A 15,047-nucleotide genomic window follows, 5' to 3' on the forward strand; every position below is an offset into this window, starting at 1 on the left:
TACGGGCCCGGCATGGCCAAGCATGTTAAGGCAAGCGACTCGTAATCTGAGGGTCGCGGATTCGCATCCCCGTCGCGCCAAACATGCTCGCCCTATCAGCCGTGGGAGCGTTATAATGTGACGGTCAATCCCACTATTCGTTGGTAAAAGAGTAGCCCAAGGGTTGGCGGTGGGTGGTGATGACTAGTTGCCTTCCCTCTAGTCTTACACTGCTAAATTAGGGACGGCTAGCACAGATAGCCCTCGAGTAGCTTTGTGCGAAATTCAAAACAAACAAAAGTCATTTATTATCTGGAACAATGAACCTCAACAAAGTGGATAGTGAATATTATTAGACAATTAGCTTGAAATACTAATCAGTATCATTCTGTGAACTGGAATGATTCGAATGTCCACACTTGAAGGAATATCCGCGTGGCTACTAGACAAGAACTAAACTATTTTCTATAATTAATAATATTAACAAAAGTAACTATATAAAATCATACAGAATTATCTAAACACATGTAATTACTATCAAAAGTTATTGTTAATTCATTTAATTTACAATGTATGCCAATGTTTGAGCTAAGTATCAGAACTGAGTAGGTACTAAAATTACGTAATTCAGTGTAATGTTCTAATTTTGTGAAACTTGAGTACAGAAGCACATTATGTTAAAATAATAATAATTTGATCAACAAAGATTTATAATCACAATGAAATGGTTTATATTGAAGTGATTTACTGATTGTTTGTTTGTTTGTTTCTGAATTTCGCACAAAGCTACTCGAGGGCTATCTGTGCTATTAGTTTAGCATAACAGACTAGATGTTAAAGATCACCACCCACCACAACTCTTCTACTCTTTATCAACGAATAGTGGGACCAACATGTAACGTTAACGGCTGGGAGGACGGGCATGTTTGGCGCGACGGAGATGTGAACCCGCGACCCTCAGATTACGAGTTGCACGCCTTAACACACTTGGCCAGATTTACCTGAAGATGTGTGACTAATGTTCTTTAACATGCAGTATGTTATCCAACAATAACCCTCTTCATTATGCTATTAAATTATTTTAATCTATTATTAACCTTGTGAACCTCTCAAACAGAATAAATATTTGTATACTCTTTTGTTCAATATGCAGTATACCCTTCATGATTGTGTAACATATCATTCATACACTTTCTTGCTTGCATATATTGTCAATCGCCTCCCAGTGGCACGGTGATATATCTCCGGACTCCCACCGGTACAAACCGGGTTTCGATACCTGTGATGAGCAGAGCACAGTTAGCCCCTTGTGCTTAATAACAACTGCTCCCAATTAAATTTTTATTTCCATTTAAATGATATAAGGTAAGCTTCATTAATAGAAGTACCGTACTATTTATACTGTTAATAGTAAAGTTCTTAACCTAAGGTAAAGAATGTCTTATAGAAATTTGTGAAGGATATAATGTTTAACTGGAGTTTTCATGAATGTACTGTCAAGACAATATTTTACAAGCATTCGCATACTGAAAAAATATTTGTACACTTTCATAAATTTTTATTGTATTTTGAAATAACAAAACAAGTTTGTGTAAGATATTTTTTCATTTTTTAACTGTTTCTATTATTAGATAGGTTCATTTTGACTATTTACCAAAAATAATGCAGCTTTATTACATTTAACCATATGGAAAGTAATCTATTTCTTCATTTGTAATGTACATGTTTTACAGGCCGCATTTGTTGGTATACAAACGAAACTAAACATAACTTATTTCATAAATATCCTTTAGTACTTACGATAAAACTCAAAACTGGTTCATAACTCAGTAACACATTTACTAACTAACTAATTAACTCATAAAGTGATTGGTATTTTTATATAACTATTATTTTGTTCAAGCCTCCTAAAGGTTCGAGACGTCACGTCAAATCTAGGCATTCAGAGAACGTCTGGGTGTCTAGCGTAACCGTTATGTCGTGCTAAACATCTCTCTAGCAAACAATACAGAATACTTAAATTAGAATAATAAAAACATAGCCTAAAATGCTGCCCCTCTCTGGCCTCTGAAGTCTCTTGAACAATCTAAGTACACAAATAAAACAGTAATATATTAATCTTTAATTTACATCGTTAACAGTAAATCACTATTAAATCAACATTCTGATTAACAAACAAAATATTAATTATTTTCTGAACTCTCAAATATATTTTTGGTAGTTTTCTTCTACAGAACTTACGGATGAGACGACAACTTTCCTTTTACATTCACTTGTCATATTCACACAGTGAGAAATCTCTTCATATCGATAGTGAAGTAAATCCTTGGTGGTATTCTGGAAGTCATTACAACAAGAACCACAGGCTTACTTGCTTCATGCAATGTATCTTATAGAGTTAAACAACTAGCTCTTCTCCCATCCACGCCCTTTCAAAGATAATCTTAAAGTTTCTGTCACTCCAGATTTACTGTCTTCATTCGCGTGCCTATCTTTGTTGTTACTTAAAGTTCATCATTTGATGGTTTAATTGTCATATAGTGCGTGGAGTGGATGGTTGTAGACCGTGAAGCTATTTGAGACTAGTTTATCATCACTTTTGTGTTTCCCCATCAAATCATTTCCAAAACACACTTCTTTTTCGATGTCTATTACACACATATCATATTGTGTGGAGCACCTCTATAGGTAAGAGTGACTTTGAATTTGCTTCTTGCTGGAACTTGATTTTCATTTGCTGTTTGCATTAAGTCATATATTTTTCTTCATCTCTAGAAGTAATTTTCCACCATTCATTACCAGATTGCTTCATGTAATTGCAGTTGTAGAATTACTGCAAACTCACTATCATCAGTCTTATGGACTGGCTTCTTTAAATAATACAACCCCATTATACTAAAACTAATGGGTGTTCTTATCCTCAAGATATAATCTCTTTGGTCTAATTTCTGTTAAAAATTTTTTCGTTAAATTTTTATATGGAGTATTCATATTTGCACACGTATAACTGTTAACATCTCCTGATATAATTTGTGAGTAAATTCTAGAAATACGTTTTTTACTTCTTAGTTGGAAGACCTTCTATCCTGTGGTTTACATCTCTCCAAGTAAAGGCTTTTTCTCTGCAGTTCGTGGAAATACGCACTACAAGTTGAGGTGAAATACCTGAGTTAACGGTAATCTAATGAATCGTTTCAACTCTTCTAGACTTTCATCAGAAAGAGTTGATGTATCTATACTAATTCACCAATGACGTATTTAGTTGCTTATTTTCTATTTCAATGGATTCCGGCTGTTGAGCTTCCTTTACCTACTTTGCTTTAACTCAAATCTCATAACTTCTCCAATATCCCATTTACAAATTGGTAGGGCGCCAACAAATCCACCATTTCATGTAGAGTACCATGTAAGACTGTTAGACAAATCTTTCCAAATAACGTTCAGAATATTGTGAGAAAAACTATAGATTATAATAAAGGAATATTTCCAAGAAATTATTTCCATGTACACAATATAAATCGGTATTATAACTACAACAGAAACTCCAGAAAATAAAAATAAAAAACTTAATGCTCTAGATCTGGATTAAGCTGTAGTAATTCCCAAAGCAGGTTAATATTTCTTCAAACAAATTGAATTTCATGACAAAAATTATTTAATCCTATCCGCGTGGTTATTTTACGATCAGTAAATTATAATTAGTAGTTTAATTTAAATGGCCCCTGAATTAACAGACTATAATTTAGACTTATTAATAGGAGAACTAACTAATACTTTGTTCTTTCATAGTTTAGGCGCTATTTTACCAAATTTTTGTTTGATAAACAAAATTATTTTGTGATAAACAACTGGTATGTCGGACTAAACTGAAATAGATAGTTCTATATTCAATCGGTGTATTGAAAATAGTTACAACAATGTAAAATCTTGCTCGTAATTACAGAATTATCTATTATGTTATTATTCTTTTATTTCAAGTGGGTTTCTCGTCATCACTAATTCTAATTCTAATTGGGAATTATAATACTTAATTTGATGTCTCTAGCTTTGTTACATCGTATTTATTTAATTTTTATTTGTAATTTCTGGAAAGATGTCAGTTTTGTAATACAGGTGTCACTAGTGATAATCTTAAAATTGCAACTTCCTTAGCTCTCAGGTCGGGTGTTTGGCGAAATTCAATAACCTGATATTATTATTATTTTTGGTTCCGTTGCATTAATTTTGAAGTGACATTGTCTAGACCAGATAGGTTAATATTTTGAATAATATAACTTGAATGGGGCAACTTAATTAAATAATGTAACAGTTTGGATAAAAAAATCATTTGACGAAACAACTCATCCTTCCTCATAGCTCAGAACTAAAGGGGAATATTTATAATGGCAAAATAAGGTTTTGGTACCTACAGTGGACTGAGCTCGGATAGTCTCTTGTTTATGTTAATACTTAAAAGCAAATAATTTAAAATAAATAAATATAGTTTTCTCAATCTTTATTATTTTTCGAATAGACACTGAAATGCGTAGGTTAACAAAATGATGGTATTTTGGCTCTCTGATACAAGTTAAGTGTTATACGAAAGATTACCTCTAACTGGGCTGTTTCTAACTCAGTTATTTAGATATATATTATTTATAAGTGTGCGTATTATGTACGATCGGTGAGCTAAAGCTGAACAACGTGAAATAAGCAGGTAACTCTACCATCCTTTCCAACAGAATAAAGATACTTACAAAAATGTTATCAAATCTTAAAGACTGGCACAGAAAACAATGGGTACTTTGATTACAAAGAAACAAATATTAACATAATTGACAACCAAAGACTCAATATAGTACCATTAATTGCTGATAATGAAACTAGTGAAAAAAATACAAGCTTTTGAATATGTCCCTCGTTGGGACAGAGGTAAGTCTTCGGATTTACGACACTAAAATCAGGGGCTCGATTCCCCTCGGTGGACGCAGCAGATAGCCTTATATGGCTTTGCTAAAAGAAAAGGACACACACACACTCTTTCGAATATCTGGGATCAGTAATAAATAAAAAGCAGCAGCTTCGTTTCAGAGTAAGTGTAGCAGAACACAATTGCTCAAAAATTAATAAAGTGGTAAATAAAGCAAGAAACTTCACTAAGTCTGAAGGAAAAAGGAAAAGATAAATACTTACATCCGTATGATAAGACAACATTTTAAATACAACAGAGTTGACAAACGAACAGCTTCGGACATGGTGGAATGAAGGAAGATATTTCCGTATAAATGGATATTGTAATTTTTTTACCGTACCAGTAAATCAGTAGCTATAATATTACCAAAATGTTTTATCGTCTTGTATAATCACTGACGTCAATGGTTCTACATCAGCAAAATTTTTAACAGGATTATTAAAAGAAGTTATGAATTACAGTTATCCAATAGGTTGCTATAATTATAGGTACTAATATATTTATACGCGAAAATTTTTCACATATTTTCGGCAAATTTGTAGAAACGAACAAAAATTAGAACAAAGTATGATACTAGTTTACTTGGGTATTTCATAACAACTAACTGTTATTCTGCATCATAACGAAACAACAGATTGTAAGCAGTTAGTCTGTGCTTTCTCGTCAAATCCATCCAATACTTTATTTGTTGACACCTCAAACAACAATACAGTGGAACCACTAGTTCTTTTTTCTGCACTCCCTCTCCCCCGTCAAGTGATCTCGATGATAATAGCCTACGTCTTAATACATATCGGAAGCATCGTGTCAATGATCTATATATCAGGATAGACGTTGTGAAACACTTACTCTTCAATCGCTGTCCCCTTCCATCTTTAACCAGTAAAGGCTCATGGGCACTATTTGGCACTTACTAGAGTAAGCTAATAAAAGTGGGCCTTCTCGGGGTTCTCCTGTTTCTCCCCACATTTAATTCTAGGCATTCGATTTACAAATCCCTCGCAGCCCTGAAGGATCACAAGACCAATATCGGTCGTTTATTTTGTTATTACAACGCCATCGATTTTTTACTTTTTGCTTGCAGCTCAACAACTTCTCATTAATATATTTTTTCCTTTATGCCTCTTTGCGTTTATCCTCCCAAGTTATTTTCAAACACGAAAGGGTAAAGTGAAAATGGTTTTCCAAACACACCCAGTTATACTTGGCTTTAAACCTTTCTTGGGGTCAAATAATTTTTAATCGAAATTATTACTACTGTTCTGTTCTGTTCTCAATGCAGTAAAAGTGATATTCTGTGAGGCTTTAACAGAATGTTGGTAATAATACAAAGCCTCTTAACTCTGAAGGTAACAAAAATTTCCAACCAGCTAACAGTTTCAAACATTATAGCTCTATCATTTTTTCCACATTTTTTAGGCGGGTAAATTTTATTATTACTCGTGTATGTCTAACAATAATACTGAAGTATTTGAAAAATTGTTTTGGTTTCTAGGAGTGATAAAAGAAAATTATAGGAAGGAACTAAAAGAATTACGATATTTACCTTAGGCCTAACATAATACCAATTTTTCTACCACAATTAAACATTCCAAATGTTTTTAAGTCTGCCGTATATTCTGGATTTTTATAATAATCAGTGCACTTCTTATAACTTGCAGTTTCACGTAGAGTCCTGTACCATTAGTTAATATTCTTTTTGTCATTAGACCTAATGAAAAATCAGAATTACAACCATAATTGAAAATTCCATCTCTGTTAAAAACGTATTCTCGTACAACCAGTAAATGTTTTCCTAAGCCTAACGTAACGTTAGCCTTAAACAATAATCTAATATGCTCTCTAACATTATGTATATGTTAATTAATTAAAAATAAACAGGATTTCTCTAATAACGTTTCAATAGACATTAGCACATCACTACTTCAAATTCTTTACGAAATATTTGTAAATATTTTATTCAGAAATATCCCGCTTAAACTTGCAATAATTTTCTTAAGTATCTATCGTATAATAGTACTCAACAGAGAAACATAATTTCAAGAAGTAAAATATGTTGAATAAATTTCAAAGGTTTGTGTTAGTAGACATGTTTCTAGGTTGATCATATATCTGCAGGAACAAAATTATTAAATTGCTGGAGCGTTAATTGTCTTGTGAACATCTTTCGATAGATTGGCATTGAAAATATTTAAACATTTTACGTAATTAACACATGAGAAAAATAAAGTGTTCTGTTAATTTGATATCACAGCCTAACCTTACTAGCTGGGGTACCCCTACGTTGGACGGAAGCTATGTAAATTAATGGTTAATGAAAGATAATCTTAAAACATGAAAAGTTGTTTCCTTTATGTATACTTTAGAAAAACAACAATTCCTAAACATAAAATGTAAAACCGTAAATTTGAATGTAACTCCTCATGGAGCCAACAAACCTTCATGCCAAAGTTCGTGAAGATCCATTAACGTGGGTGAAGTAGTGGTAAAAAAAAAAAAAACACCCGTAAAAAACCATAAAATGCAAAATTGAAAATTTGTAAGTATTTCCCTATGGACCTAATGAATCACCATACCAACTGTGGTGAAGATCCATCCATACCCTTCGAAATATTTACATGGACATACAACAGACAACACTATTATATTTATATCAATAGCGTCAATGCAATAGATCTACGTGTGATGTATTCATGACGTCGGATCTGCACCTTGACAATAGAGAAAAATAAAGTTCTCCGTGACAGGAAACGCAGGTAAAACGGGTACATTGTGACCCATATTGCAAGTCTACATACACCAGGATAAAAATTTTGCGAAGTTGGGATTCCACATCACGTAATAAAAAGTTTTTCTCCAATATCATTCAAGCAAAAGTTCCATTATAGTATGCTACGTATGAATATCACAAGTTTAAAAATTCTAAAAAATGCTGAATTTCATTTTTTAATAAAAAATGGCAAAAGTTTGATCAACATGGCGCTTGTGAAATGTTGGTTTGAAATTCTCTGAACAGTAGCTAAACCAAGATTATTCATGGTGGCGAGATAAAGTGTTGTCTAGAGTTAGCTCTATCCATTTATTGTCATAATATTCTCTGAATAAATATGGTTTTTTTCTGTAAATGAGTGATTAGAATCTAAGTTATTCTCTAGTTAAAGTGTAAATAAGAAAGTTCTTTCTAAAGAGTTTTTTCAAACAAATCACATGGTTTCATATAATGGAATATTTACGAATAAAAAAGTTACATGAAAGTCATCTTGCCATGAAGATTTCACTGGAAGGATGTAGATCTTTTAACTCATTAACAACTAAAAAAAAGTAACAAATTCCTCTTTCCTATGACATACTCGGTCATATAAAACACCAAAACACAATCAACATGGGCATGTGGAACGTCAGAACACAATCAAGGTAATTGGACGTAGTTCGAATCAGAACAACCTTAGATAAAAACTACTTCAACTATGCCTGAACATAAATATTGTAGGTGATTTTGTAAGACTTTTTTTCATGCTTGCTTATTTCGTAAAATGTTATTCTTACTTAAATGTTAGACCATGTACATTCTAAGCATCAATAACTCTACGTATATCATTTGATGTCGGTGCGAGGACGAAATAACATATGTTAAAACTGAAATCCATTGAATGTACAAGCATGTGTTTGATGTTAAACACAAAGCTACACAATAGGTTATCTGTGTTTTGTATCAAAGTCCTTAGATATATCGCTATGCCATTGGAGTTGGGCACGTAAAACAACAAGTGTCTAAATTATTTTTCTCATTCCTATACGTTTTAGTCACGATTATTTACAAAATTAATATTTGCAGCGCATATTTATTTGTTTTAAATTAGTTTGTGTTTGTTAACTCTGTTTATTTGTCTTTAAGCAACGGCAAAAACATTTTACTGTTTAACCTTCATCAGTACAACTAGGGTTCTTATGGACCCCGGCGATAAATTTTTGTAAATTTTTTTCATTGTCCAGTTATATTTTTATTTGTTATTATGTAATTGTCACATTATCATCCTATGACACAAAAATAGTAAATAGATTCACAGAGGTTATACATTGTGATAAACAGTGATTACGTATTTAGATCTCTCCTGAAGGGAAGTAATACGCGTGACCTACTTCAGAGACGTCTCCAGAATCTCAGGCTCGGCATGGTCAGGTGGGTTAAGGCGTTCGATTCGTAATCCGAGGGTTGCGGGTTCGAATCCCGGTCGCATTAAACCTGCTCGCCCTTTCAGCTATAGTGGCGTTATAATGTGACGGTCAATTTTCGTTGTAAATGAAGTAAGATCTGTACAGAAATTCGTCTATGTGTATATTATTTTATAAAACATTTATTTTATTTATTTTGTCAGGTCCAGCATGGGCAGGTGGTTAGGGCACTCGACTCGTAATCTTAGGGTCACAGGTTCGAATCCCCATTACACCAAATATGCTCGCCCTTTAAGCAATGAGAGCGTTATTATGTTATGGTCAATCCCACTATTCGTTGGTAAAAAGTAGCCCAAGAGTTGGCAGTCTTACACTGCAAAATTAGGTACAGCTAGTGCAGATAGGCCTCGTGCAATGCAGAAAGGCGTCACAACTACCTTCGTAGATCTAGGATTGCTTGACACAAGACAGCATGGTGGTCAAGGTGTTCTAGCAAGAAAAAAAAAACGATGCTATCTTTGCCCAAGAATCGCGGACAGGAAAGTCTGTCAAACCTGTACAGCACGTGGAAACCATGTCTGCACTGATTACTCTACACTCAGTGTTACGGTGTGATGAGTGTTTGTAAAATGACTGGTAAAAGATATGAGAAACACTTTATGTTCATTCAGAATAAGTTTTGTTTACATGTTTTACAAAATTTGGCATTAGTTAGCTCTGAAACAAAGTTTCATGTAGTTCGACCACCTTGGGTCCTTTCGGACCCCGAGCACATTTTCGTAAAATTTGGTATTTTTTGTTACATATTCAAGAAATCTGTTTCTTCATTCAGTATTTTATTAGTTTTAATTGTGATATATCAATTAGAGAAGAAGTGGCCCTATATTATCTATGATGTCAATGATGACAATTTTTCATCTAAATATGAGGGAATGGATATAAGTAAATTTTATATTTTGTAATAATAAATCACCTATTATACATGTATGGTATTCAGTCTTTCTTACAGTATATCTGCACAACGCTATAAGAAGCCAGTAGGCTAACTTTTCAACATCTCAGCCATAGCTTCAACATTATGATCATTAAATATATACGGGATCCGTATGGACCCCAGGCGTACTGGGTGGATATTTTAATGTGTACTAATGAAGGTTAAACAACATTTAGAAACCCTAGTACGTATGACAGAAATCACTTGAATTACCAATATTTTTGCTCACATACTTCTCAATTTGTTTATTTTATTTGTTTTGTTTACCATAAGTCACTGCTTGAGAGACCTTTCGTACAATATCAGAACTCGTCCGTTCCACTAAATAATAAAAGACAAACGTTAATCTGCAATGTTTTTTTTTAAATATACGAACGTTAGTTATATTGTATTCTAATGTTACACAGGTTTCCGGTACTTAAACCATAGCTTATTACGTGTTTCTATCTTTTTTGAAAGTCAAGGGTTTACCGCTGATCCCCATTTATTTCATGTTTTCAGTGTTAGGTTGTAATGTATCTGATTAATTAGTTTTTCTGTCTGTGTATGTTAAAGCTTTGAAGTATAAGATGTACAACTTTACAACCCGAAAATGAAACAAGTGAGATAATGCACAATTACTTTTTCATTAATTTTAGTTAACAATATGAGCGTGAATGTCTTTTAAAGTATAAGTTGACTCAATTTTCACAAAATTTTGCAATATTAACGGACACTTAAATATACAGAATTATGAATGCGCATTATTACTTGTACATATTTTTTTTATTTCATATATTTTGCTACTTATTTTAGTGGTCATACCTCTTTACGTAACGAATCTCTCGGTGGAAACACAAGTTTAATACCATAATACTGAAAACTAAATCTTACAATTATTTTAGGCTTAAAATTTAAAAGGTGGCACTAGTTACAAGAAAAAAACTTGAATTTTGTTATGGTAAATCGAATTTGAAATTACAAACGTGATATAATCTGCATAGACAGAGATAAAGCGTAGATTACCAATACACTGTAAATACTCTATTCATTTAAAGTTACATCATACATAATAATAAATAAACTTATTATTCAGAAAATTGTTTAATCTCGAAGTCTAAGGTCAAAGGAGGTCCAGTTCAATCTACACTCTGACTAATGTGTGTTATTGGGTTAAACTAGTGTTAGATAATTCTACTTATCATCAGTAACCTTGAACACAAGTTAACCAAAGAGAGATAAGCTGGAAGTAAATCACAGTGAAAAGTATCAAACATACTAATGTTGTAAAAGTGCCTTGTAGTCATTACTATACATCACAAATCAAACTACCTAATCCTTCGTACATCTAATGTCCTTAAAGGTCACATTCATAAGGTTAATATTCAAATCTGAACATACGAATCCATTGATGTGCTGCTTTGACATGTATGGAAGGATGGCCAGCCAAGCAGAGTTCTCGCATGTACAAAGAAACCGGTTACCTAAGAAGAAGACACAAATAAGCACTTCACTACTACAATAGAACAATTCTTACAATAAACGTTTATCAATTATTTTCAATAGAAAAGTTTATCCCGTAAAATTATTTTTTGAAAGCCTTAATAGAAATAAAAACACCTGGAAACATTATACAAGCCTTACTTTGCCGTAAACATGAAACGAATTTACTTTTGTCGAGTATATAGACTCTTATGGTGGTTAATGCCACGCATTCATTTAATTTAACAATTTCTCGTTTAGTTAAGGCACTCGACTCGTAATCTGAGGGTCGCAGGTTCGAATCCCCGTAACATTAAACATGCTCGCTCTCTCAGCCGCGGGGTCGTTATAATGTCACGGTCAATCCCACTATTTGTTGGTAAAAGAGTAACTTAAGAGTTGGCGGTGGGTGATGATGACTAGCTGCCTTCCATCTAATCTTATACTTCTAAATTAGGGACGGCTAACGCAGATAGCGTTCGAGTAGCTTTGCGCGAAATTCAAAACAAACCAAACCAAATCGTTTAATTATGGTTAAAATTTGGAGGTATACAATATCACAATGGTAAGACTTCCTTTGTGAAATTTTTTGTATCGTAAACAATTTTTGTTCTCTTTTGTTCTTCAGGATATTATTTTTTCATTCAAAAGTAACTTTGAATGATGCTATGTTTTGGATCAAAAGGAATTACATTACAATCTACTGAATTTAAGCGTGACTGTGTATGTTATAAATACTGACAGATTAAAATTTCGACAAGACAGCTGACTTATCCTATTGGGTTACATACGCGGCATAGAATCGTGTTGAATAACAATAAAATAGACAGTAAAGCTGTCTTGTCACGTTCTGTAGGATAGAGTGTAGACGATACAATACCGTGTTCAATAGATATAATGTAGACAGTAAAGCTGTGTTGTCACGTTCAGTAGATGGTATTGTATCATGTTCAATAGGTATGATGTATACAGTAATGCTGTTTTGACACTTTCAGTAGGGTACAGTGTAGACAACACAGTTGATTTGCTCACTAAAACAGAGTGTAAAATAACTGTAATGTTTCAATAGAGCGTAATGTATAAGGTAAAGGTGTTAGATTCGAGACAGTGTGTGTAAATTTTGCCAATTTAAGTTTAAAAACTGTACATTGTATTATTTTGTAGGATAGTTTGAATTATACATCCGAAGTTTCCAGCAGTGTAAAGGGTGAAATACATAACTATATTTTTATTGATATTATGTGTGAAATGCATAATTAACATTGTTCGGTACAGTAGAAGTCTATTCAAAGTGCTTAGTTGATACGTCCAGGTATATGAATGGCTGAAAGTTTACTTGGCGCGTTCATTCAAAATCGTACACGATTCACAAGTATTCGCATGAAATTTCTTATTACTTCTACTTTACAGATTTTTTTGTCTTTCTATTCAGATACCAAATATTGTAACTACGTGTTGAGACTCCAAAATCATTTTGATATGACGTATGCAACCTCTATTTATCGTCTTCTGGATTTAGCCTTCCCAACCCTTTAATAGTTATTTAATTATTAATTGTAATATGATGGTACATTGCTTGTAAAACTTATCTTCCAAAGAAATAACGTATTAGATGTTATTGTGGCTTACAATTTACAGTCGCTCTAGTAGTTTGAAAAGTGAATTCCAGTGGATTATTAATTTGTATTTTATTTATAACAGCTGTGTTTTAGTAATGAAATATGGCGTACTCTATAAAACACTGATTTTGTAAAAACAGCAAAAATTCAGGTAGTACTGATATCTAAACCAAAGACAATGAACTTTGTATAGTACTGGTGAACATTATTTTAATCAGCTATAGCCGTTTAAGACCTCGATAATAAAGAGAAATAGAAGCTAATCTTACCTTTGGTAACTATCATTCCATAATTTTCAACCGTCATAGTTTGCAACATGTTTTCAAAATTTGATTTACTCAAAGATTTGAGATGATTATAAGATATGTTCAGAAGTTTCGGTACTTGATTTCTAAACGCCTCTTCACTAATATATATAATGTAATTGTTGGAAAGATCCAGTAAGAGATTGGGGTTGACTCGTTCGACGGCGAAAGCATAGTTATTCAATATAAATAGCTTGTTATAACGAAGATTTAAAACTTTCAGAGCACGAAGGTTTTCGAATGCGTATGATCCGACATAATGAATCATGTTAAAAGAAAGGTTTATCTCTTTTAACTTGGTATGCAAGCCAAAAGCATGATCCGGTATTATTTTGATTGCATTATAGTAAAGTATAAGTTGTTCAAGTTTGTTTAACGTTGAAACGTAATTAAAGGGGAAAGTCTGTAGATCATTATGGATAATCTCCAGACGCTTGATGCTTGTTTTAGAGGACACGAAATCCTGTGGAAAAATTTTAATCAGAGAGGTCTTGTATACATAGATGTATTCAAAGCTCACTACTTTTAAAAGTCCTTCGCTCCAAACTGGAATATTAGAGTTGGTAAGGCTTAGCTTTCCAAACTCACTCACAGGAAAATCAGTACTTAGGACACGTTTCAATTCATCTTCATCACTTAGTTGATCACATATAAGGTAGAGGAATCCTTGAGGTCCAGTACAGGAACAAGGAGCTATTTGTCGTGGGTTTGGGCAGTAAGAAGAGCTCGACTGTGAGTCAGAAGATAAAGATTTTTCGTAAAAATCGGCATGAGAAATATTGTTATCTGTTAAGTTCAATACAGATTCAGCTTGAATATCATTTTCACCGAAAGTAACATGAGAATCAACAAACAACGTAAAATATATATAGATGAAGATGAAGTAGAACTCCATGTATTTGCTGACCTTTTTGCACCTATTCATAGAAATGGAACAGTGAGAAACTCATCGATCGGTTTAATTGGATAGATACATACATACATATATATACATATATTGATAACGCACCAATTTATGGATTAAACGAATATTTCGATCTTTTTAGAAAGCACATTGTTTCTTTAATAAATAAGATGTCCAGATCTTTTATAAATGTTTTATACGCTTGAACTTTCTCTCTCTAATTTGTTTTAATAAACAAGGAAACCTTACTTACAAGGTTGTAGGTTAGGTTGTAGTAACAGGTCCACCGACACGTCACTTGGCTGCTGGAGCAACGTCTTATTGACTAGTATTCGAATAATAAATTCTGCCAATTTAGTCTACGAGTCTATGTTGGCCAGTAACCAAGTGAGTAAGCCAACACTCTATCATGATTTGCATTTTAAGAGCTCAGCAATGATGTTCGTTCTTTTCTAGATATCTCTAACCTTGTACATACAATTGAATGTTTGTCCTTTTTATAAGGAATCTAAATAAAATAATAACCCACACATTTAATATAAACCTTCCACTTGTGTTTATATAGTCATTCACTTTCGAAAATTACCAATGAAAATAATAATTTAGTTATTCAAGTTTAGCTTAGAAATACCTACCCGTCCTGATACATCATACAAGCGAG

At 33.0% G+C, this 15,047-nt stretch overlaps 1 protein-coding gene across 1 annotated transcript; it reads right to left on the reverse strand.

The window, feature by feature from the left end:
* Positions 1–8,066: 8,066 nt before the first annotated feature.
* LOC143229340 (uncharacterized) lies at positions 8,067–14,473 on the reverse strand. The gene is made up of 2 exons (XM_076461538.1): positions 13,447–14,473; positions 8,067–11,560 (listed from the first exon to the last, which is right to left on the reverse strand). The coding sequence occupies exons 1-2, from the start codon at positions 14,405–14,407 to the stop codon at positions 11,409–11,411; spliced, it is 1,113 nt and encodes a 370-aa protein (XP_076317653.1). The 5' UTR covers positions 14,408–14,473; the 3' UTR covers positions 8,067–11,408.
* Between the last annotated feature and the right edge of the window lie 574 nt (positions 14,474–15,047).

The sequence above is a fragment of the Tachypleus tridentatus genome, chromosome 10, assembly GCF_004210375.1.
Source record: "Tachypleus tridentatus isolate NWPU-2018 chromosome 10, ASM421037v1, whole genome shotgun sequence".
Classification (NCBI taxonomy): Eukaryota; Metazoa; Arthropoda; class Merostomata; order Xiphosura; family Limulidae; genus Tachypleus; species Tachypleus tridentatus.

Excerpts from the sequence above, each read along its gene's own strand:
- LOC143229340 (XM_076461538.1), bottom strand. The coding sequence starts at position 14,407 with ATGAATAGGTGCAAAAAGGTCAGCAAATACATGGAGTTCTACTTCATC. Across the intron at positions 11,561-13,446 it reads TGGAATGATAGTTACCAAAG|GTAACCGGTTTCTTTGTACA; the intron begins GTAAGATTAGCT and ends TCTTCTTCTTAG.